Raw genomic sequence first — 26,080 nt, 5'->3', positions numbered from 1 at the left:
ATAAAAATATATACTTATTTATAATATCATAAGGTATTAATTGCATTTTTTTTGTATGTTTATCCATTCTAATTTGACGATTGAAGTGTGCTACACTATTAGCGCAAAGTACAAGCATTTATTACCACGAGAGATAACTCTGCTAATTCCAGCTTCATTTAATGCGCCAACGGCGTCAGTTATTGTCCGCACTTTTAATTCTGACGGCGCTATTACAAATTCACCCCTTCAAAATCCCGCGAAATACTGCAGCTTTGAAAACCTCCAAAATCTCTCTCTCTCTCTCTCTCTCTCGTGGCGGATATGAAAAAATCAGATCACCAACAAAGTGGATTTCAGAATCTCAGCCGTATGCTTTTTGTGTATTTAAAAAGTAGATTTCTTCAGATTTGATTTTGAAGACTCATTTTTTCTTTTTCTTATTACATAAATTAAGTGGAAGGAAAAGACGTGTGGTATATCATATATATTTTTGATGATGATGCAGACAGATTGACCATTATATGTGCATTTTCAACACACATTTTCTCTGCCCATCTCCTCTTTTTCCTCTGCCTTTTATACGGAGCTGTAGTGTGTGTGTGTGTGTGAGCTTTTGAGCTGAAGATTCTTGGTGAAGGAGTGTTATAGAAAGTCTTGAGGTTTTCTTCATCTGGGCTGTTGAGATTTTCTTGGAAAATGGCTAAAAATGGAGTGTTTTCTAGATTGAGGAGGTTGGAGAAGGGTGAAGGGGTGGATGATTTGTCAGCATATAGTGATACCCATCATGAGGTTCATGTTCTTGCTGTGGATGACAGTCTTGTTGATAGAAAAGTCATTGAGAGATTGCTCAAGATCACTTGTTGCAAAGGTGAGAGAAATGGGCTTTTTCTTGAATTAAATTGGGGTGTTTCTTTCATTTTTTTTTGTGTGTCTTCTGTGATTTCTGACAATTTGGGTATATATGTTGCAGTGACAGCAGTGGATAGTGGGATGAGGGCTTTGCAGTTCTTGGGATTGGATGAGGAGGAAACTTCTGTTGGTTTTGATGATGTAAGTGAGGGGAATGCTTGTTTGATTTGTGTCTGTGTTTTGATGGTTCCTTTTCCTTTTCTTGGGTGAAGTTGATTGAGATAATGGATAGTTTGATTTGATTTTCAGGGTTTAAAGGTAGATCTGATCATTACAGACTATTGCATGCCTGGAATGACTGGCTATGAATTGTTGAAAAAGATCAAGGTTGATATTGCTGATCCCCAACTTCCTCTAATTTGCCTTCGTATTTTTTTGCTTGCAAATCATTGGTAATTTAAAGACAGAATGAGCTAAAATGTTCTTGATTGCTGCTCTTTGAACAGGGTTCATCTACTTTCAGAGAAATCCCAGTTGTGATCATGTCATCCGAGAACATTTTAGCTAGGATTGACAGGTGAATCCCATTTGTCTTGACTGCCAATGCCTTTCTTCCTCTAGTTCCACGGATGTTCCTGCTTGTTCAAAGTTCAATTCGCGTAAATTCTTTGCAAGAAATATACTAAATTATATTGATTGGACTATTGCGAAGTTGTTCTGCTGAAATAACAATAATATCTCTGTTTCAATATGCTTTTGGTACTGTTTTTTGTTGTTTAATAGTGTTGCTGTTTATGATAATTTAGTTGAGGTAGGACGGTCACCGTCGGATGCTTGATTATAGTTTATTTGCAACTAGTCATCGCGAACGACTTCAGCATATGCTTGATCATAGTTTATTTGCAACTAGCCTTCGCAAACGACTACAATTAATGAATCGACAACCAACACTTATATCTAAGCCAAATTTGGAAGAATTCAACTCAATTTAGTTTGCAGCAATATTAAATCTTATCCAGGTCAAAAGATAAACAATGTCTGGTGTGAAATAGCATAGGATCCTTTTGGTAAAGTATGTGTAAAGTAGTTGGAGTAACCATAGTCCATAAATTCGTGGGAACGACTTTGCAATGACCTTCTGTTTTAGATTGTTTAATCTGTTGTTGTCCCACTTTTCTAGTTTAGGTTTAAAGGCAGAACAATTCTTTGAGTACAATATGAAGGGGAATGACAGACAAGAACATGAAAAGTTACTATATCTGGATATTCTTGTGCTCGAGACGAGCACCTGCAGTATCTGTCCGTTTCTTGAATTGATTGCCTAACGGTAGTATTTGTGTCTGATTAGTTGTTGTTGTTCAATATCAGATGTTTGGAAGAAGGAGCTGAAGATTTCATAGTAAAGCCTGTGAAATTGTCGGACGTTAAACGACTGAAGAGCTGTATGTTCGGTGAAGGTCGAATGCAGAGACAAGATGGAGGAGGTTTCAACAAGAGGAAATTACAAGACAACTCCGACTTTTCACTCTCATCCTCATCCTCACCAGACAACGCATCCTCAAGTCCATCGCCACCGTCCATTTCATCCCCATGTTCGCCAAGATCATTTTTGTCCTTGCCATCCAGACCGTGCTCCCCTCCGTCCCTAGATTCTCCCACGAGACGGTTCAAAACAAGCAACGACAAGTAAAAACCTGTCCAAGAAACACAGTTTTTGAGTCCCTTGTTCCCTTCCTATCGGACGAGCCAGTCAGCCAGCCAATCGGCCCATCGGCAAGTCCCGATTTTTTGGCCCTACAGATGGTTCTTGATCCAACCACAGCACCAAGTCCAAGTCCCACAGAGAATGTGAATACAAAGTCAAAAATTCATTAGCCTATTAATTTTTTTTTTGATCTTGTTGATACATGACTTTTTGTCATCATGATTGTGGCTGAGATATGGTAATTAAAGAAAATCTTTGATGACAGATCCATTGTGGTTGGAATTGGAGATATGCGGATTTAGATTGATTTGATTCGGATACGGGTCTTTATTTAATGTCAATTCTTGTCTGCTAAAGGGAATATTGGATTCGGATTTGAACTAGACATCCTTTGATGTGTTCCCTTTCGGGTTTTTCCTATTATTGTCCTGTGTGTTGGGTGGGGTGGGCTTAATTCTGAATACATGAATTTGATTAAATTTCAATTAATTATATAATATTTTTTTTAAAAATAATTAATTAGATAATAAATATAGAAAAATTATTATGTAATTAATTTAATTATTTATTATGTTATTATTACATGCCAAAAATATGGCTTGGTGGCAGCCAAAACACATTACATGTCATCCCACATTTTAAAAAACAAAGCATCTTTTAGTACAGTTGCTGAGCTGCCCCAACAACATCATTCACAACACCTCCTCCCATTATTAGTGGGATCGATAATATGACATTGTCTGCCCATTTTCACTGTCGCCATACACTCATTGAGTGTGGACTATATATATATATATATATATTGAAGATGATGGGGATGGAAACCAGTCAGGGTCAAAATTGTCAATTTCTCTTATTAGTAGTCCGGCACATTCGATGAGTCTAGAAAAGAAGACAACGTACCTATGTATCTGATTGTAACAATGTGTTTGTTAAAATATAAAATATTGGATAAATTATTGTTTTAAAAAAATATATATGTTAATTGTATAAGTAATAAATTATTAAAAAAAAGTAGAAGAAAGTTATGAGAAATTATTGAAAAAAGAGTGAGAAGAAAAAGAAAAATAGAAGTTGAGAAGAGAGAAAAATACGAATTAATATGGGTTTTATATACCCATTCTTCATCATTTTATTCGACATATTTATTTTCCTATTTATGTTCTAATTTAGAAGTTTTTTGTTTAAATATTTTTGCTCTATTTTTTTATTCAAACTTTTTTCTCCAACTTATTTGTTCAATTTTTTTTATTTGAAAATTTCAGTAAGTTCATTAAATTCATAATAATTATATTAATATATCATTAATCAATTTATTATTTGAATAATTGACCAAAAATAAATTATTTTCAATTAAAAGGTTATATATTTTTAAGTTTTTAAAAGAAAAATGAAATTGTAATTAAAAATAAAAAGTGAATGACAAGTGATTTTATGTATAAAGAAGAGAGAAAGAGAGAGAGAAGTGTTTCATAAGGGTAATATAGAAAATCACTCATCGGACTCGGAAGGACTAATTCGAAGTGAGTTGAAAAGATATGAATTATTTTGAGGTTAAAATTAAAAATAAGGGACTAAAATGAAATTTACCTGATTTTTGTCCTTGAGGAAATAGGATAAATAGTTGACCCGGAAATAGAATAATAATTAAGGGTAATAGAGAAATTTCACTTATAAGAAAGGTTGAGAATGGAGATCCAAAATTACAAATATGGGTCCTCATTGGGCAAACTCTAATCATATAGAGAAAGTGGAGAAATGGATCAAATAGTAATTTTATTGTTATTACCTTCTTACCAATAATGAAACCGGCAACATGTACAAATATACCCTCCAGGAATTGGGAAAATGTCAAGATATGTTGTGTTGATATCCTCATTCTTGGAGCTCAATAACTAGATTGTGGCAAATTCTATATATGTGCGGAATTCTTTAAAATTATTTAAAATAAAATATTTTTTTATTATTTTTTAGTAAGGTTGATATATAAGAATAAAATACATTTTGCCCCCTTAACTATTATTAATGTAATATTTATCACCTTAAACTAACAAATATAACACTTACCCCCTACAATTTTTTAACAGTATTTTTCTTATATTATATATATATTTAGTTCAAAGAATTTTTTTTAAGAAATTTGCATTTTAAGTTTAATAAAAAAACATTTAATTGAAAAAAGTATCTTTTGATTATAATATAATTAGTGAGCTAAACAGTTGAAAATTTATTATACTTTACAAACTCAAGGGAGTAAGTATTACATTTATTAATTTAGGACGGTAAATGTTATATTACGAATAATTCAGGGGAGCAAAGTATATTTTACCTTATATATAATAACAAATTTTTGATAAAAAAAAGATAACGATAAACATATTCAGAGAGAAAAATGTCATAATTTCTTTTTTATGAAAAAAAAGAGCACCAAAAGATATTTATGCAGACCAAAAACAAATGGGACACCAAATATAGTGATATGGGATTGATGACGAGGTTGTTCTATCAAGATTGTTGTTCTCAAGTATCTTTTCAATTTGCATTGGTGATCCCCAAAACCAGTAGTAAAAGATTAAGATCGGAAGAACATTGATGGGCTCCACTTATTACCTTATGTTACTAAGGTCAGATAGTTTGGTCCGATAATATTCGGTATTGCAACAAAAACACTCAATTGAACAAGTCTAGCAATGGAGCAGCGAGGCACTTATCGCTTTTGATTTATTTGGACTTGTCATATCAATATGATGTGAATAGTTGTACATTGTAGATTGAGGACCAGATTGGACGGTTTAGACAAGCAATGATATGATCGAATTGAGTCCATTTTATAAAAAAGTGCATATATCCTTAAAAGTATTTGATAATTTATATCATTCTTGAGAGGGGGGGGGGGGGGAGGGTATGGGCTCCGATCTAATTTTTGAAATTGATTGAATACAAAATTAAAGAAGAATGGTATGAGATGTGCATGTTGTGGAGTGGTTGACCAATTCTTCATTTTTACTTTTATTTTTTCATGATAAGTGATTATATACACATATATATATAGTTTCAATTAAATATTTTTTGTTAGTTAACTAATTGTGATAATATTATATTACAAAGATATATTGGGCCGAGGAGTAAAAATCAATAAAAAATAATTAGTATGATTTGACCTATACTTATGTAACTCCATCCATGGAATTTTTTATTTAAATTTGGCCCATCTCAAATAGGCCCATTTTGGCCCCATTCCAATCTCACTGAATAATAATAATAATAATAATAATGAAAAAAATTAAATATTACTTATAATCTCTACTTAATTTAATTATTCATATATATTAATTACAAACCTCATCATTTGGCCGGCAACTTAACTTATAATTTGAATTTGAAATTAAATCTATTTACCAATAGTGCACAACTTGCAAATTCAACTGAAATTAGTAATAAATTAAACTCAAACTCAACTTTTTTAAATATATGAAAATAAAATTAACATTTTTAGTTTGTTTTTCTACCCCAAAATATAAACTTGGATTGTGAAAGTTGATGATAGGTAAAATGATGATTCCCAGTAAGTTTTAGGACAGTTATAAACCTCTGTATTCGATAAATTCACATAAAATAAGATAAATACTTATATTTTTTAATAAATTCAATTCTATCGACTCAAACTTGTTAATAGAACCTCGTCTTTAACTGACAACATAGGTAATAACTTCACCTTCAATATATCATCATACCATCCATGTCAATAAATGGACGCTCTCATATATAATAAATAAAAAGATAAATTATAACCATTTTTCCTGAAATTTGACATAATTATAAATACTTTTTTATTGTTTGAACAATTACAAATACTCTGATTTTAACATCCGTCTCACTACGAACCTATTTCGTTAGGTTGCCATCCAATTTTAATGGTGAACTGACCAGAATGCCCTTTTGGATTATAAATTATAATTTTCTAAATATTTTTATAAATTAATATTCCCTCTAGATTATTTATTTTATCTATCCTTAATTTTTTTTTATATTTTTTCAAATACTTTTTTTTATTTTTTAAAAAAATTCAAATAGGGTAAAATAGTAATGTTCACTTCACCACTAGGAACTACACAATTACTTTTAATTTGAGGGGAGTATTTGTAATTTTTTAAATAACGAGGGTATTCATAATTATGCCAAATTTTAGGAAAATAGTTGTAATTTACCCTAAATAAAACACCCTATATTTATAGATTTGTATATTTTTTGTTCTTATCCATTGCAGTAAATGAATTCACGGGAAGAATTAAATAGCAACCGTCATGTCCTCATCAATTTGGATCTTTTATTGTTATTATATTGCATTTAATACATAATTATCAGGTAATAAAACTTTTTCTTGAAATTTATGTACTATGATATTATATGTCAACGTAAGTTGCAATGAGTTCCTTTGAGATTTTATTTGAAAAATTATAAATATTTTTATAAAATTATAAATATCGTAACAAATACCTTTTTAGAACAACTCATTGCAGGAGGTATATATTAGGATATTTGTAATTTCAAGGGGGTATTTGTAATTTTTCAAACAATGAAAAGGTATTTATAATCAAGACAAATATAAAGAAAACCCCTTGTAATTTACAAATAGAAAATCCAAATCGATCAGGACATGGATGTTCCTATTTAAAATTTGACTTAACATTACATTCAAACTCTGCACTCGTGAAAAAAAAAAAAAAAAAAAATCCTTTGTCAGGGTAAAGTTGTAATTTCCAATACTTTTTATTATAAATAATTGATATGTGACCTTTATTGTTATTTTTCACTCAAAACAATTTAGTAGAAATCGATTTTGAGCAACGCGAGTTTTTTAAATCTCATATCTTATGATTATCTTTCTTTTCATAATCTTTGCACAAGTTCATAATTTGACGAAAAAGGGGTGCTTGCAAGCATTTAAAATAAGCGCTTCTCAACTTATTATAAAAAAATAAGCGTCTTTTCTTTACCGTTTTTGTTTTTAAATTATTTAACTTAAGTTGATTTAAGTCAAAAGTTTAAGCAACCCTCGACCAACTGCTACAATTCATTAATAAAACCATAAATATTAAATTATTTTTTCAAACAGCATTTTTCAGTTTTAACTTTTATTTTCAAACACACTCAACTCTTACTATTGCCTAACTTACAGCTTTCTTTACAACTTACTCGAGTTAAATGCAATTTACCCCCTACAAAAATAGAAAAATTCAAAAAAAATCCCTACAAAAAAGAAAATACAACCATAACACAAAAAACCCGTCTAGATAAGGAGGCAAATTGCATCATTTTTCGAATACCAAGAAGATTTTTCATGAATTCTTTTTTTATAATGATTTTCTTTTTTCAACTTTTCAAATTTCACCAAAGATAAATTGAGTTTGATGAATGAGAATTATTTATGTACAGCATTGAATGGCGCCAACCAAAGTTATGAAAACTATAAATTGTCAACAACCCATCCCAAAGTTTGAATTTGAAGTCATAATAACAAATTAAATGTGGCCCAGAAGAAGAAGAAAAGCAAAAAGTCAGAGAAATCAGGAAAAGCACTTTTGCAATTTTATAACATATTCCAATTCCAAATTCAGATCTGTGTTAGTTTGGTTGACTTCACATACACACACACACACACACACACTTCTCTAACCTCAAACCATCCAAAATGTCAATTCCGTTCATCATCATCGTGCAATTTGTAATAGTGCAAATTGCCTAAATTAACCTTTCCATTTCCTCCAACCACTTCATTGTTTTCAATTGTATTCGCATTGTGCTAGTCTGGTTGGAGGTTGCTGAAATGTCCAACTCTTATTAGTATGCTGAATTATTTGGATTCTGAATTACAAGAACGACCTGACAACAAATACGCTAACAAATAGGCTGAAATATGTACACTATGTTTGTTTTCATTTTTGAGTTATTTTCAGGGCGAGTCAGAACATACTCAATGTTTGTCATCATTTAAAATTACTTTATTTAGGTGTTTTAAATTGTTTTAACATAAATACCTACATATATATATACACACATACATATACATAAATATATATAAAAAAGACATGATTTGACAATAAATAGTAATTTTTGTCTCTCAAAATACAATACTCAACATACAATACTTATTCAAAATTATCTCCATAAACAAATCAAACATACATACTATCTCCAACATACACACATATATCTTTATTTTTCCCTTTCTATCTCCATAAAACACAACAAAATACTGAGAAAACAAATCCAAACATTATGGTACATTTCTTCCGTACTTCTCTCTATTTTTTAAATTTTTTTTGTGTAAAAATTCCTTGTTTCTCTCTAAAAATTGTTCTGGAACTATTTTCTTGGATTCTTGACCATTTGTATTTTTTTAGAGGGTGGGGGGCAAGTATTTAGGTGAACCACCTCCATCTTTTTGCATGAGAACAATTCTTACTTTTTCCACTCAATTCCAATTATCATCACAAGACAATCTTGTCCAAATTCTTTAATTAGACCATTTTACCCATCCCCATTATTATTTTTTTTTTTTTTTGCCAATCCTATTATACCTATCACGTGAATGATCATTTTATTTCTCATTTTAAATTGAACATCAATTACATAGCAAGTGTAGTACAATCAACAATTGACTAAATTTAATATGATCGAGCCTGATCTAAATTAAAATTTCCCAAATTTTGCCCTTTAAATTAATTAATAATAATCTTGATTGTGCTCTTTTCTTTTCTTTCTTTTGAAATGGTAATTACATGATTATATCTATATTTCAATAAATTGAGCAACACTGATATATCAGTTCAATCAATACATTAGTATCACTATGATCATTTGAGCAAATTACAATAAATTTGCAAAGTGAAGACAAATAAATACTCACACGTTCGATGGAACTAGAATTTGTTCATAAAATCTCAACCTTAATCACTAGTCTAAGACATCGTGAGCAGCTTGCGATATTTTTAAGAAGTCCATCTCAATGCATCTTGGCAATGTAGAACCATACAAAAGACTTGGACTATTTCTTGTGGACTACAAATGACTCTTTCTTCCATGGCTCATGACCTAAAATCGCAGAATTGTGTCTTTATTTGATGGAGTCTTCCTTCTGACTTTCTCCCCTTATTCCGTGTAAGACATCGCTGTCGTGTTCTTAATCCTCCCTTAATAATATAATAATCCTATGTTTAATTCTTAAACAAAAAGATTACTCGGTAAGATCACACTAATTCAACAAATTCCGCCATTGGAAGTTTAACTGAAGATTAAATCATGAAGAGGGATGGAGGAACATTTCCACATCCCTTAATCACCGAGTATTAACGATAATTTAATTAGTAAAATACACGTTCAACATATATATCTTGATCATACGTACAGTGCACAAAATATTGAATGTAGTAGTCAGAGGGTCTGAATTAACTCCAATATTAACCCTGATTCTCGTCATTTTTCTTCGTCAGGGCTTTGTAAGAAAAACTCGATACAAGGGCATTTTAGTCATTTCGGCCCAAGAAGCCCGGGAAGGCTTAAATATACCCAAAACAACAGCCAACTGCTCTCCTTTGACACTTTCAGCAACCAAACCAAACCAAACCAAGAAAAGAAAAGCAGTATTCCTCAAAGCAAAATCATTAAGCAATGATCAAAACAAATCAGAAAAGAAGTGGTTCAACTTCAGAAACTCTTCAATTCTTTACAAGCTGCTGGTGATCATGGCTGCACATTTCCACCCACCCACAATTCTCTGTCTCTTCATTCTCCTCTTCATTTCTGATATTCCTCAATTTTTTTCTCAATCAACTTCTCCACAAAACATCCAGACTTACTATCCATTTTCTCCACCGCCACCTACTCCGGTAAATGATCAGCCTAACATCCCTCCACCAACCACCTCAATCCCACCACCACAACCGCAACGTAGATCATCAACAAGGTCGGCGGTGGGGAAGGCCATCGGTGTGACAGCTGCTAGCACTCTGGTCTTATCCGGGCTTCTCTTCTTTTTCCTGCTAAGGTACTCGAGACGGAAGAGGGAGAACGGTAGCACTGCTGCTGCTGCTGCTCATGGAGGGACTAACGCCGTGGCGCCCCAAAATGGTGATTTTATGCGGTTCAACGGTAACGTTAAGGGAGTGATTGTTGATGAGGATGGCTTGGATGTGCTGTACTGGAGGAAGTTACAAGAGGGAGAAAACAGGAGTAGTTTCAAGAAACAGTATTATAAGAACTTGAGTGATGAGCAAGAAGAGGAAGAGAAGAGAACGGTTAGTGACAGAGAGAGGAGGTATAGGACACCAGTACAAGAAGCTCCTTTGCTTAGGGGAAAGTCTTCAACTTCTCAAAGTCCTATTTGGGGAGACAATGAAGAGCAGATATTCAAGAAAACACCTTCAGTTTCAACTCAGATGGCTGTTAGAGTTGAGGGAAAACAATATTCATCAGTTCAACTTGTCAAAAATGCAACTTTACCTCCACCACCAGGAGCATCACCACAATCTCTGTCATCATTGCCACTGGTGCCACCGCAGATACCGCTGGCTGTTGGGGCGGTTCCGAAAGGGAAAGTGGCGGCACCACCTCCTCCACCACCTATTCCATCAAACAAAGGTCCTGCTCCACCACCACCACCGCCACCTAGTTCTGGTTCCGCAGCTTCGTCATTGAAACCACCACCTGTGCCTAAGGGAGAGCCTAGCAAGCGCTCGTCTTCACTTGGAGAAGACACATCGAGCAATGGGAATGGACAGGTGAAACTCAAGCCGTTGCATTGGGATAAGGTGAATCCAAATGTAGAGCATTCCATGGTGTGGGACAAAATTGATAAGGGCTCTTTCAAGTAATGACCCTCAACTACTATACTCTGTTCACCTCTTTTTATTTGTTATTCTTATATGAGGTCCAACTTACCTTATGTGAATGCAGGTTTGATGGTGATCTTATGGAAGCACTCTTCGGATACGTTGCCACGAACAGAAAGTCTCCTCAACGAGACGGGAGATCAGCGAGCCCAAGTGGAGATAAATCAGGTCCCCCCTCTCAGATTTTCATTCTCGACACCCGTAAATCCCAAAACACAGCAATTGTGCTCAAGTCTCTTGGCATCTCCAGACAAGAAATTATTGATGCACTAATAGAGGGACATGGCCTAAACTCCGATACAATAGAAAAGCTCTCAAGAATAGCTCCAACTAATGAAGAAGCATCTGAAATCCTTGCATTCGATGGAGATCCCACAAGACTTGCTGATGCTGAATCCTTCCTCTATCATCTCCTTAAAGCCGTTCCATCTGCCTTCGCTCGTTTCAGTGCCATGCTCTTCAGATTAAACTATGACACTGAGGTTTCACAGATCAAGGGATCCTTACAATCTCTTGAATCAGCATGCAAAGAACTCAGAACTCGAGGGCTCTTCTTGAAACTCTTGGAAGCAGTGCTTAAAGCTGGGAATCGGTTAAATGCAGGGACATCCAGAGGAAATGCACAAGCTTTCAACCTTACTGCTCTGAGGAAACTATCTGATGTGAAAAGCTCTGATGGAAAAACAACTCTGCTTCAGTTTGTCGTCCAAGAAGTCGTCAGGGCAGAGGGCAAACGCTGTGTGCTTAACAGAAACCGTAGTTTGAGCAGGACAAGTAGTCAGAGCAGCAATTCTGGGAGCCAAAGCCTCGATCAGTTTGCGTCCAAAGATGATAAAGAAAGGGAATACATGATGCTCGGTTTGCCAGTGATCGGTGGCCTAAGCGCCGAATTCACAAACGTGAAAAAGGCAGCCACATTGGACTTCGATCTCCTTGTCAAAACAAGCTCCGCATTAGCAGCTCAAGTGGTGGAAACACGAACAATAGTGGTGAAATGCAGACCTGATGGAGGATTTGCAGGCGAGATGAATGGTTTTCTTGATACCGCTGAATTAGAAGTAAAAGTACTCAAGGAAGAGCAAACAAGAGTGATGGAGATCGTCAAGAAAACAACAGATTACTATCAAGCGGGATCGTCCAAAGATAAAGGAGCGAATCCTTTTCAGCTTTTTGTCATAGTTAGAGATTTCCTGGGAATGGTTGATCAGGTTTGTATAGACATTGCAAGAAATGTGCAGAAGAGAAAACCTGTATCATCTGTTGCTGGATCGTCATCACCTGGATCTCCCAGAGTTTTCAGGTTCCCAAAGCTTCCAGCAAATTTTATGTCAGAGAGTTCCATGAGCAGTTCTAATGACTCGGATAATGATTCAGAGGTATGATAATGAAAGCGACAGGAGTTTGAGTTTTGTATAGACAAAAAAGGAAGAAAATTGACACTGCAAATGCTTTAATTTGTTGTTCTAATTCTTCAAGTGTAAGATTCTTTTCCATTGTTATTCTGATTTGTATAGAAAGGAAAAGAGTTCATTTTTTTTCCAATCATTAGTTACCTGCTTTGTTTTACATCTTTGCAGTCCTGACAAGATCATATCTCAGAACAATGGTCAGAATTTTTTATTCTCTTGGCTTATATTTCATGGAGATAATTTATTTTGAAATATGCAACTGAAGATGATCTCTTAAGGATCTTGCATCAGGCAATGAAACAGCCCCTACATATTTTACCAATAGCTGCCTACAGATTACCAGATTATAGTAAAAGCACAGCATCTTATTAATATACAACATTTGCAATAAACTGACATGTTCTAACAATTCCATATCATTGGTAAGGGCAGTTCTCATCACCTACTCTCCTTTCATCTAACGGTCTTGGATGAGTGGTACAAGAAGACATTTCTTTTCACAGAATTACTCAATAGCAGTCACTGCTGCTCTTCTACCATCTTTAGTCTGCAACGGCGAGTCACAATCTCACCATCAAATAAGCGTCGAAAATGTTCTACCAGGAATCAAATTTAATAGGGTTGGAATGTGCTAGTACAATACACATTATGGTGCCTCATTTTGATGAGAAAACTCTCTGTTGATACACAAACAAATATAACCTTCTATATACAAACGATCTCCCACGAATAAGATAAACAGAATTGAGTTTCTCCACGCAGGTATATGCAGAAACTAGTACATCCTAAGCTCTAATCTCCTAAGCAAGATATATGACCTCACGGCAGGAGGGATATGAATCTTCCTTACTGCAAAAACTGCTGCTGCTCATTAGTAAGTCTGGATTCCATCAAGAAGCCAGTTCTTGTCAGGTGCTTGACTTTCCAGCATGTTCAGCAAATGTTCTCTGTGAAGATGTGATTCTCCTCAACCTGGAAATGTTTGAAGACAATCTTCACCGATTCAGGGACAGGCCGTTGACAGATCTCGTGCTAACACCCACCTGCAGATTCATTTAAGAAAGAAAATCAATCTGTGATTTTACCAAATACAAACTTTAACGGCATGTGTCTCTTTCTAATAAGCATCTCATAATAGATTTCTTGTTTCTTATCTAGTCAGACTATTCAAGATCTGAATGATTTTTGGCAAAAATAATCCCATACCAAGATACCCCCACACCGCCAATTCTCTGTCACTCCTTTAAATTTGTCTTCTGTATAAGTTAATACACATGGCGCACGATTCATATGAAGCTTATGTCAGGAGTACGAACTATGTCTTAGAGCTTGATATTTACCATGTTCAAAGGTCAAGTAAATGACAATGGTGTAGTCTTCTAGATCTTACTGCAGAAATAAAAGCATACCTTTGATTTACTAAGCTGAGCTTTTTCTGTCTCTCTGGCGATTGATTTTGCCTCCAACTTCTTTAGAAACTGCTTCAAGTTTGTTTACTTAAATAAATAACTCAAAATGACACCAGATTCACATGCAGAAGCCACAAGCAGAAGGGCAGGGTTGTTGGAAATACCTCTTTCCGCTTTTCAGCTTTCTCATCATTTCTCAAGCCAGTAGTGGGTGAGACTGCCTTTGTATTTTTCCTTTCCAGTCCAGAGACTGTATGTGATCTGTTATTAACTTGAAAATTTGATTATCAAATTATAGAAATCCAAATAAGGAATAAAATAATACATTCTGGATAAGAATACTCATAATAGATTCAACCAAAGATAACATTCTACTGGGAACGAAAAACTATAATACAACAACTCAAGAGTATGAAGATCATGAAAATAAATTCTGAGACACAACTAGAAGAAACTAAAGGAAGGATTGAGTACAAAAGAAGCAAACAACTGCACCATGCCGTAGCTGAGGGCGTCAACTCCTTGTAGGCATTATTTTCACCAACTAACTAGTTCAGTTAACACCTCCCTCCCCCCACCATAAACAAACAGGCAAAATTTGTAAATTGGTACTTCTAGTAGCATTGCCTGCATTATTGAGCAAACTAGTTGCAGCATGTACTGTAGAAAAATGAATACTTGTGCTTTAAATTATAGTTAGAGAAACCCTGTTCTGTTTAAACTCTATGCGCAATTGACCATTCCATTCCAGTTAGGACTTATCAAACTTAAATAATTCCATAGCCAATTAAAGACATACTGAAAACATACTTTTACATACTGAGGAAACAGATATTACATGTAAAGAAGTTTGATTATTAGTTCATTGATGCAGCATTTCAGTCAGTAGAAACTGCTTTTTGTGTGAAATTTTAAATGACAGTGTAATTTCACAAGTAGCTTGTAGGGGGGAAGAAAGGTGACAATATTATGTCTACTGACCCAAAACAAACACAAATGAATTTTTGCATGATCATTGGTTAGAGAACAGATCTCAAAATCTCACCCTGTGGGCAGAGGATTTGATCTAGTTCCCAATTGACTCCTTTGAGTTGCCCTCTTTTCAGCATCCTTCCTCAATCTACAGTTCAAATGATGAATGAGTTACACGTCCAAAGTAAGATTTGAACCAGTGCAAAGGAAAAGACCAAATGATTTGATCATAGGATTAAAGTCGACGGTTAGACTTTCTAGATCAATATGTGTATCAGAAATACAAGTTTATGATTTGTTCTTAAAATGAATTATTCTAAGTATTAAAAAAGAATCTGTCACTAGAAAAGAAAGAGGTCCAGTTACGCGAGATTTCCAAACAACAACTATCTACTAAGAATACTTAATAGAAGCATCTTGCTATCATAATAGTTTTTCAATGTATCAAGTGAAAAAAAATTACAAGTGCGAAAATGAAGGAGATATAATCATGATTGCATAGATGGGTGAGTTCCTTGTAACCCTGTTGGTTGAGCTAACCTCGTAAAATGTAAAAATGGACTTATAACTGAAATGAAAAACTTGTCATGTAGAATATAGTATTTCTATTGTTCTCAGTCTGAATCTAATAAATTAATGGCCTATATTGATAGTTTTCTAACAGATGAGAGTAAGGATTACCCTTCATTCCCCTTTCTAGGAGTGTGGGAAGTGGAAATCTTTGGCTCAGATGCAGTAGACGACACCTGTCAGTATGTACATGTACAAGTAGAACATCAGAACTTGTCACATCCACCCCCAGAAGAGAAAGAATAATAGCACAAGTAGATGACAAAGAAAGGTTAAAAGATCAAAACTAAATTACGTACACTCTTCACAGGACTTGGTTTTTCTTCAGTTGTAGATACACTAGTACGATTCTGGAAAGTCTTGAAAGCTCGCTTAACAATATCCTTATCTCCCATTTTCTCCATTATCAATGACTTCCTATCCATGGAGAGAGCACCACAAGATTTCCCGGGATCCAAACTAAGAGACATGTGCAAGGATGTAGGAGCTGCTCTCTTGCTTTCTCCAACAGGAGAATTCTTACTTTTTGATATTGGTGACCCGTTCACCTTCTTTTTCAAGGACTGAGAGGCAGATACCGGTGTGGAAGTTGAGGCTCGCTTTGAGTATATAGGAGTTGACGTTTGCAATGGTTTAGCTGCAGGTGATACAGCATTCTTCTTTGTCCCAGCCAAAGTTCTTTCCTTTCTTGCTGGAGTTACCTAAAAACCAGAAACCGATAATTCAATTTCCAAAATCAACCAACAGAATACTACAGAGGTTGAATACTGGATTACTCTAACTAAAAGAAGCAAATACATTCATATTTTTACCTTTTGAGCAATAGGCCGTGAATTCAACTTAGAATTTTCCTTTTTCACTTTGCTTGATTGTTCTCTGCCCTTTTTTCTTTCTGAAGGTTTTTCCACTGGTTGAGAGCCCTTCCGAGGAGTCTCAAGACCAACCAACACAGCTTCTTTTCTGACATTTAATTCCGGTTCATCCAAATTACCATTCAACTCATCCTTGGGTTCCTCGATTGCAGAGGTTTCACACTCGACAGCAACAGCATCATCCTCTTTTTCCTCCTTTGAAGTGATTGCGTTGATTGAAGCATTGGTACAGGCACTCTGATCATCCCCTTCAGATGACCTAGCAGCATCATCTTTTGCCTCATCGGCACCAGCTTCATTTTCCTCTGCAACTCCTTCAACTAATTTCTCACCATTGCACAAACCAAATTTGGCTTCATATTCCTGCACAACTGCAACTAATTTCTCTCCATTGGACAAACCAAATTTAGTATCTACCTCTGATGTAGTTTCAGCATAATCTTCCTTGCTTGATATATCTGGCCTTGGAGTAACGGGGTCCGTCGACTTTTCCTGCTCCAGTTCCTCAGCTTTCCTAGCTGCAATCTTCTTGTAGTGAGCTTCAAAATATGCCTTCTTCTGGGCTACTGATCCAGGCGTCGATAAATTTCCAACTTCCTCCAAATACTTGTTTGGAGAGAATGATGACCACTTCTCCCAAGAAAGTGCATCATTCTCAAACCTACCAAATGAAACTGAAACTTCCAGTCTAGCAGCACCAGATTTCACAGATTCACCCATCTGTTTCGTAACACGAGATCTCAACTTTAATCAGAACTGTTACTAACAAAGATTTACAGCATTGAATATGACAAGCTCAGGAATGTTGCAACTATGATGTAGTATCTTAAACATCTATGACGAAATCTAAAAGGAACAACCAATCGGGAGGATAAACTTAACCAAACGGGCCAATCCTAACTACTTGAAGGACATAGATGGAGCACCTCGTCTTCCATGTGACATGTTTAATCTAAAGATTCATCCATCAACTTTCAGATATCCATAGAGACCAATCAGAAATCTAACCACAAAGTTAAAACCATGGGCTGAGCCCAAGTATGGGGAAATCATCAACACACAGAACTAATCAAGAACAGGAATGATATCCCAATGAAGACCAAAAGGGGACGACGAAAACGCAAGCACTGAAAACAAACGCATGTGCTATGTTTGTCCACTGCAACAATCATCCATAAAATTACAACTTTTCGCAGTTAAAAAAGACAATTGTCTGTTTCTGGTTCTTCTGGAAGGTCCGAAACAGATAAACCTCAATCATCAGCACAGAAACAAGTGCACGGGAAAACAAAAGAACACACACAGTAAAAAAAGTTGCAATAATACTCATACAACAAAGTACAAAAAATGCGGCTTTTTTGCCTTTGATCTTTCTCTCACAGCTCGAAAAGTGCTATCTTTGAACACTAATCTAAAAAATGAACAAAGTACGAGATGGGTTCACCTCAAACGCCTAAAAGATTAACAAAAAATGCCACATTTCACCAAAAAAACAAAATATTTAACCCACAGACTACGACATAAAGTGTACTAAACTGACGAGAAAATAAAGAAAAATGGGTGAGTTGGATTGAGTGTTTACCTAAAGATTTTTGTAATGAAAACACTCGAAAGAGAGTCAAGATGGAAGATAATGATGAGATGGTGGGTAGATAGAGATGGCTTTTCAAGGCCCACTAGGAAAGAAAAGAGTGAAGTGCAGTGCCAGTCAAGAGAGGGGAGAAAAACAGAGAGATGGGTTGGCACGTGCGAGATCTTTCTGATCAATAATGGAGGTGGAGTTGGGACACGTGTGGACCCCCTTGCACTTGGAATTCAATTGGACTAAACTATTTCTTTTTCCTTGGAAATTTATTTAATGGAACTAATGGTAAAAAGGGCATTTTCATTACACTAATTTCAAATTATTTGCTAAATATTCCTTCCTAACTATGCATTATTTTACAATTGCTAAAAACTACAATTTTGTGTATGCATAAATTTGTTATAATCTTGAAAATTCTAGAATTTAGTATAAAAAATATTTTCAAAATCAGTTCGAACTGACGTCATAAATTTAAATATATATATATATATATATATAAAAGTATCATATTCTTGCAGTTGGTTCTTTATCATCCAAGCTCGTTCATTTAGTCATAAAAAGATTTGTAGTATAAATTTAGGGTAAACTACATTGGCATCACTCGAGGTTAGATTTAAATAGACAAACATCTCTTTTTTTTTTAGAAAATTATAAGTACGATTCAGTTGTAATTACAAGTATTTTTTATATTTAATGAAAAAAAATTACACAAATATCCCCTAAGGTACATTCAGTGACATCTTATGTGGACTGTACTTATAATTTTACAAAGGACATGAAATGTTTATATATTTGGATCTAACTTTAAGGTATGTCAATATACTTTACCCTTCAATTTATATATATTATATGGAATTTTCATATAATAATAATAATAATAATAAAATGATAAATGTCTAAACAAGCTTGGCTCTATAAGAACATTAAGTCATCATTTACAAGTATAAGAATTATTATTGGCACTTTGATTTTGCGATAAATTATATTGATGATCTTTGAAATTAGATTGAAATAGACCACTTACATGAATATTTATTGAAAAATATTATACTAATATTTTTAGTGAGTGTAGTTATAATTTTATAAAAAATGAGAAATATTTATATATTTTAACATAATTTTAAAAAATATGAATATAATTTACCCTTGATTTTATTAAGGTTATTAGAGTTTTAGGATTGAGAGTGATTTCTTGGTTCATTGAACTTTGTTTCATTCATTCATTATGAGATGAGGTTGAAGGGTCCAGTTCATGTGGATGAGTGGATTTACAGGTGAATTAGAAAGTTCCAGAGACTTTTCAACTCTTTGAACATCTTTTTCATTATGGGCCTACAATTGTAAGTGTGGCCCAAGATTAACTTTGAAGACCAGTTAAATATCAATGGGCCATAGCCCAATAACCTCTTCAAGAGTGGTAACAAAGTGAACTTTTTGGACAAATATACCCAATTAAAGGTTGAAATCTAGTGCTTAAACCTCACTTTCACTTTGTGTTCTTTTGTCAATTTCAGACCACCACAATGACTTGCCTTCTTTCCTCCTCATACAATGCTCTAAAGCTACTCAAATAGACATTATGATTGTGGATTAATAATCAATAGCTACTTCATGAAAATGTAACTTGGTTTTTGCTACTATATATAAAGTTATAATCTTTGTTTGATGATGTTTATGTCCCAAAACAAGAATTGTCTACTTTCCTCGTATTAAGGTCTATAAATTCATCATGGAAATCAACTATGTTTTCTTGCTCAAACTCCTCTTGGGCCTATTTTCTTTTTCAAGTTTGGGAAGAGCTGATCCGGAGCCGCTTAATGATTATTGCGTCGCGGATACAAAACATCCCCGTGATTTCTTCTCAAATGGTGTACCATGCATCAATCCAGATCACGCATTGGCATCCCATTTTGCCACGTCTGCCTTGTCCGAGCCTGGTAATATGAATCAATTTAACTTCAACGTTACTCTTACCAACACCAACAACCTACCAGGGCTCAACACTCTTGGTTTAGTCCTAGCACGTATCGACATTGCAGTTAACGGTCTCGTCCCACCCCACGCCCACCCTCGAGCCTCGGAGGTGACCATTCTGCTCGAGGGCTCCCTCTTGGTCGGTTTTGTAGACACCTCGAATCGCCTCCACACTCAACAACTACGCCGTCCTGGTGATTGTTTCGTATTCCCAAAAGGCCTAATTCATTTCTTGTACAATACAGACTTTATGAGGCCAGCACTTGCTGTATCGGGGCTGAGCAGCCAAAACCCAGGTGCCCAAATTTCGTCTGTTGCCACATTCACATCGAACCCTCCAATGCCTGACGATGTTTTGAAGAAGGGGTTCAAGGTAACTGGCCAAGATGTCATTAAAATTAGGAGGAACCTAGGAGGATAAAACAACCATTTTTATGCCTTTATATTTGAAATATTGATACTCCCCATGTTTTAATTTGTCTAATAATTGTAATTTAGTGTTCTAGAAAATAAAGTTTGGTAGGACAATGTGCATTGAATAGGCATAAATAATAGGTATAAATGGACATGCCAACGGTCATAATTTGTTTGAATTTCTTTACTCACACCACAGTGTTCATGGCTGCTGTGACTATTCGGGAAATGCATGTGATGCAACACCAAATCAAGAATTCAAAAATAAATAAATAAAATTGCATTTCCATAAATATTTAAAAATTTTCATCACTTGCCCAATTGAATACACCAAAAGACAGGTTCTACCATGTGCCTATTTTTCTTTATTCTTTTTTCTCATTTATATTTGAATAATAGCATCACTCCTCCTGAAATTTGAATATAATTTTTGTTAACTTCTTGAAATCATTGCCAATAAATTTATTTTTAAAAAAATATTTTGTTGTTACATTTATACTTAAAATATTAAATAAAATTATTAGAGCAAAGTAAAGGATTCGAGTTGTACACAATGTTACCATCGGGTGCAAAAGTAAATATCGAACAACTAAATGTTATTCGTAGTCATCTTTGGTACAATATGAATGAATGTAAAATCCAAAATTGGTTCCTCTGACTCTAAAAATTTAATGTGGATCAATCAAATGATGAGTGGTAATATTTTTTTATGGGGGAGAAATAAAAGAAAAAGAATTAACAAAATGTTATGACCCACCCTCAATCTGTACACAGCAAATCAAAGAATTGAACCAGATGACTAGGCAAATTGCAAGTATTGTTCCTGATGCTGATGATGTTGTACCTTCCCTTTCAAACCCTTGAACAAATCATAAGGCTCCCAGAGGTAATCCAACGGACAAGGCCTCTTCTCATCGAGCCTCACCCATGGCTTACCCTTTCCACTCCAGTGAAGCAGGCTCACTGGACCAGGATGCAACGCCCTACATGATCCCGCGACGTTGTCCCCACCCAACCCGTGCTGATTCCACCTATGATCAATGGGCTCCACATTCCCACCGAAAACCAGCAAGAATGGGGGCAATGAACCCAACTCATATATCCGGTTCTTTCTCTGCAGTTCCATCCAGTTCTCTATTTTCTTCCGGAAATGCCCCTCCCTCCATTTCTCCAAATCCATCACCATAACCCCCGTGTTGAAGTAACACGGGTTCCTGGACTTGAATACCCGGGTCAGAACCGGGTCGGACCAGAAGCTGTCCGTGAAGTACTTGGTGAAATTCGCGTGGCAATATTCCGGGGCCCCGATTATCCTCCCCTCTCCCATTTTCACTCCCCACAGCTTCAGTATATCGTCTACAAATACAATGTCGGAGTCCAGATAAATGACCCGGCTCACACACGGGTCGATGATATCGCCCAGATAATTCCGGGCATAGTTCAGCGGGTTCTCCAGTGCTGACCGAATGGATGAAGAGATGAGATTGATGACTGTGTCTTCCCGAAAAATGTAGACTTTGAAGTTGAGAGAAGGGAATATTGAGCGCACAAGTCGGGTCAGGACCCGGGGGCTTTCCGGGTCGAACTCTGCAGCGATAAAATGGAAGAAAATGTGTTCCGGGCATGAGGCGTGACGGAGGACTGAGTGCACCGCCGCCATTGATCCCCTGAGGTACTCGGAGTCGAGGGTCATCGCCACGTGAACCAGCAACGGGTCACATGAAGTCACTGAGTCGCCGGACGACGACGACGACGTCAATGTCAAAGGACAGTCGACGCCGTTGCGATAGTCCGGCGCCTCGGCGAACCCAAAGTGATCCCTGAAGTGAGAGTCCGTTACCGTTAACCCACCAGTGTTGGGGAAGGAACGGATTCCGAGGGACATCAACGGCGAGTGAAGGACGACGAGGAAGAAGGCAACGGCAGGGATTAGGGCCGAACAGAATCTTGAAAGACCCATATCTTGTTTTCTTGAGAAGGAAATGGAAACGGGACTCTCTTCCTCTCTCTCTCTCTCTCTATATATATATATATATATGGGTGGGGGGGGGGAGGGGAGGTTAGCTAGCTATTATTGGGAGTATATTTTGTTGAAAAAGAAAGGGAGATTGGGTTTCACTGTGTATGAAATGGTAGCAACAAAAGTTCACTCACTCAACATTCATATATTTGTATGTACGCAGTTTCTCTCTCTATATCTATATGCATCTATCTATGTGTATGCAAAAACGTGGATTTGTTTAATGGGAATTGGATGGTACTTCTATTTTTTTTATTTTTTAGGTTAAATTGATGAATTATTATTATTTTAAAAAAATTAATTATAATTATTTATCTTGAATATTTATATTTAATAAAGATAATTAATAATATCAAATAAATTATATTTAAATAACATAATAAAAAAATTATAACAACTATAATAATCATATTTTGATCAACAATATCAGATAAATTATATTTAAAAAATTTCTACTATCACAGTAAAAAGACAACACCTACTATACAATAGAACAACCTCTCACACGTTGGTGGGGTTCGAATCCATAACTTCTAAAATCGTGGAACCTAAACTTCGTTATTTGAATTAGACCGCATTGACACATGGTACTTCTACTACAGACTAAATTATTTCAGGCAATATGAGACTTCATTTCCAAACACGCCGGCAAAATGAACTACATGATCAACATAATTCAAATTATTATCGATATTTTAAATTTTAATTACATACATTTAAGAATAACTTACAGTCATTTGAGGGGACTACATAACTATTTTTCATTCGAGTGGATATTTGTAATTTTTCAAACCACAACAGCGTATTTATAATTTTTTAAATAATAAAAAAATATTGATAATTATATTCAACTTGATGAAAGATCGATTGTAATTCACCCTTTAATTAATCATATAAAAGAGCACAAAATTAAAATAAAATAATCGATTAGAACTCCTGATTTTTTCGTATATTTTATATGCATATGAGTAGAAATTATTAATAGGGAAAACAAGTTCCATGTCTAAATTATTATAAATTTTTTCCAAAAATTTGATATGTAGTAATATGAATGCATTTGAATAATTCATATAATACATGTTATTTATTTATTTAGGTAAATTACGTCAATATTTTCTTTTTTTTTTTTTAAATTATAGCTATACCTCTTAATGTTATAGTGTAAGTACAACTATATCCTTTATTTAGAGGCAAATATTACACAAACGCCCATTGAAAAATATTACATGAACACCCCTCAAACGATGTAGCTATAATTTTTTCAAAAATAATAGATATTTGTGTAATTTAACTTAATTTTAGGGGTGACAATGTAATTTACCCTTAATTTCATTCTCTTTTTCCAGTACGGGATTAGGCATTCTATTCCCAATTGATTCGGAATAGATTTTATGTAAAATTATACTTGCAAGATTTATAGTCAAATAATTATTTATTATTTTGAATAGGTTAAATAAAATAAATATTAATATAAAACATATTTAAATATATATTACCAAAAATAAAGTAAAAAAATATAAATTTTAAATATTTTATTAAATATAATATAACACTATTAACATCTTTATATGCGTTTTACTAAATATTACTATACGGAAAAAAGTATCATATAATAGCATATATACCATATATTGTATTCTGTATTTTTTATATGTATGCTGAAGTATGTAAATAATAAGTATTTATTGAAATAATCTCAATGTATGAAAACATCCAACAATATATTTTATAAATTCATAATTAAATTTAACACTTTAAAATAATATTTCTTATGTAATGAGATGTTGTTTTTCTATTTTAATTTTTTAAATTTCATTATTTACAAATCATATAAATCAAATTTTGGTTCAATTCCTTTTTTCATTCATTTGGTATACCAAATATAAAAATAATATACCAAAATCATCCTCAAATTTATTTCGACGTATCAATCACGTTGTGATAATTTTGTACATCATATTGCAAACATATTTAGATACAAATTTTTAATTAATCAATTTAACTATTTCTTTAAGAAATAGCAAAAATTTAGTAATATTAATTTAATTTTTTTTTATAATGTTAATCATAATAAACACTAAATTCCAATTAATATATTAAAAATAGTAATATAAAATGAATGAGAATGTGAAATTTCCAGCAAATAATTATATAATAATTTATCCAGCATAATTTAAATAAACGTATTATTATAATAAAATAAATAAAAGTATATATGTATTAATGCTGACGTGGACATAAATCATGGCGTGTGTATCCTATGCAAAACAAATAACAAGAGGAGTGACCAATGAAGGAGCCGGAATAATTATCCGGTGCGGTAATAAAAAATGGTGCGTGCCAGCTGGGAAGGAATGAGATGCCAGCTGGGAATTATGCAGTGTGAGTGGTGAGTTGATGTTGACGGCTGCGATCAGTCTGTCGTTTGCTGGCGCACAACTCTGCTGCCACGTGATCACGTGCTCCCTGTTCTTCCAACATCCCCCCTATGATATCTCCAGCGCATTTTACCATTTTCAAAAAACCCTAACTTACCCAAATTCTATTCTTTGGGTCGATTCATTTGTTTTATAAATCTTCATCTTCAATTCAAAATACTGATAATTAAACCTCTCTCTCTCTCAATTTAATATAATTATTCTTAGAAAAAAATAAAGGATATATACGGAATTTATATATTATGAACTCGAGACAAGAGTTTGACTCTTTTTCTTTAAAATAATTATTGCCCCACTCTGGTGCTCACCAAAATAAAAATTTATCTCCCAATATACAACGATTTAAAATCTCAAAGTAGCAGCACTACAAACTTTAAGAACAATGAACCAAAAAATATTTTGGAACGCTCTTACTAAAACTATGCTTGGAAAATGCTTTTATTGCTTAAGAATGCTATCGAATGAAATGAAATGAGAGAACCTATTTATAGAAGTTGGAAAAATATCACTGAACGGACATGTCCGATAAAAAAAGATGCATTCATTGATGTCCCTCGAAGGGTGCAGGTGTGCAGCTGTAATTTCACAAAAGATATGAAATATTTATATATTTTGATATAATATCAGGAGGTATCAATGTAATTTATTAGTGTCAAATTAAATATTTTATGGCAACAAATGAACTATTGTCATGTATAAGAAAGAAATAGGCCAATTGTTTTTTTAATTTAGTTGTGGTTATAACCCTAACAATTAATTAATAAAAGATTAAAAAAAAATCAGGAGGCAACTTCTATGATACTATGAACTATCACAACAAATCATGGAGAAAGATGAAATCCTAAAGTTGTTTATTTTCTGAGTTAAGATTCTGGTGATCAATTAATTATTTAAATTAGGGCATGCATTTCCATGTTGTTGTCTTAAAGAAGTACCAAGTTGCCCTATTCTGAACTAAAACTGCAGGACACTTTATATACAGGTAAAAAT

General features: G+C 34.3%; 5 protein-coding genes across 6 annotated transcripts; 3 read left to right on the top strand and 2 right to left on the bottom strand.

Annotated features, from left to right (window-relative positions):
- The first annotated feature begins 342 nt into the window (after positions 1-342).
- Positions 343-2,854, top strand: LOC105168196 (two-component response regulator ARR17). Its single transcript, XM_011088161.3, has 5 exons — positions 343-850; positions 953-1,032; positions 1,141-1,218; positions 1,338-1,408; positions 2,200-2,854. Exons 1-5 carry the CDS (start codon positions 679-681, stop codon positions 2,519-2,521), a joined length of 723 nt encoding a protein of 240 aa, XP_011086463.1. The 5' UTR covers positions 343-678; the 3' UTR covers positions 2,522-2,854.
- Positions 2,855-9,931: 7,077 nt separating this feature from the next.
- FH8 (formin 8) lies at positions 9,932-12,969 on the top strand. Its single transcript, XM_011088160.3, has 2 exons — positions 9,932-11,405; positions 11,492-12,969. The coding sequence occupies exons 1-2, from the start codon at positions 10,282-10,284 to the stop codon at positions 12,807-12,809; spliced, it is 2,442 nt and encodes an 813-aa protein (XP_011086462.1). The 5' UTR covers positions 9,932-10,281; the 3' UTR covers positions 12,810-12,969.
- Positions 12,970-13,415: 446 nt separating this feature from the next.
- On the bottom strand, positions 13,416-18,389 carry LOC105168193 (neurofilament heavy protein). 2 transcript variants are annotated; one of them, XM_011088159.3, is made up of 8 exons: positions 18,242-18,389; positions 16,600-17,379; positions 16,087-16,488; positions 15,899-15,963; positions 15,291-15,365; positions 14,410-14,506; positions 14,246-14,314; positions 13,416-13,879 (listed from the first exon to the last, which is right to left on the bottom strand). In XM_011088159.3, the coding sequence occupies exons 2-8, from the start codon at positions 17,377-17,379 to the stop codon at positions 13,832-13,834; spliced, it is 1,536 nt and encodes a 511-aa protein (XP_011086461.1). In that variant the 5' UTR covers positions 18,242-18,389; the 3' UTR covers positions 13,416-13,831. The 2 variants fall into 2 exon arrangements, with proteins under 2 accessions (XP_011086461.1, XP_020551531.1); XM_020695872.2 differs by lacking the exon at positions 18,242-18,389 and having other exon boundaries at positions 16,600-18,089.
- A 1,486-nt stretch (positions 18,390-19,875) lies between these two features.
- GLP7 (germin-like protein 7) lies at positions 19,876-20,823 on the top strand. Its single transcript, XM_011088773.3, has one exon. The coding sequence runs from the start codon at positions 19,974-19,976 to the stop codon at positions 20,637-20,639; it is 666 nt and encodes a 221-aa protein (XP_011087075.1). The 5' UTR covers positions 19,876-19,973; the 3' UTR covers positions 20,640-20,823.
- Positions 20,824-21,211: 388 nt separating this feature from the next.
- On the bottom strand, positions 21,212-22,688 carry LGT8 (glucosyl transferase family 8). Its single transcript, XM_020695693.2, has one exon. The coding sequence runs from the start codon at positions 22,590-22,592 to the stop codon at positions 21,432-21,434; it is 1,161 nt and encodes a 386-aa protein (XP_020551352.1). The 5' UTR covers positions 22,593-22,688; the 3' UTR covers positions 21,212-21,431.
- Positions 22,689-26,080: the final 3,392 nt, after the last annotated feature.

Source organism: Sesamum indicum, linkage group LG8 (assembly GCF_026168435.1).
Source record: "Sesamum indicum cultivar Baizhima isolate 11 linkage group LG8, ASM2616843v1, whole genome shotgun sequence".
NCBI classification, from domain to species: Eukaryota; Viridiplantae; Streptophyta; class Magnoliopsida; order Lamiales; family Pedaliaceae; genus Sesamum; species Sesamum indicum.
The sequence above is the reverse complement of the archived record's forward strand: the minus strand, read 5'-3'. Positions and strand labels throughout refer to the sequence as shown.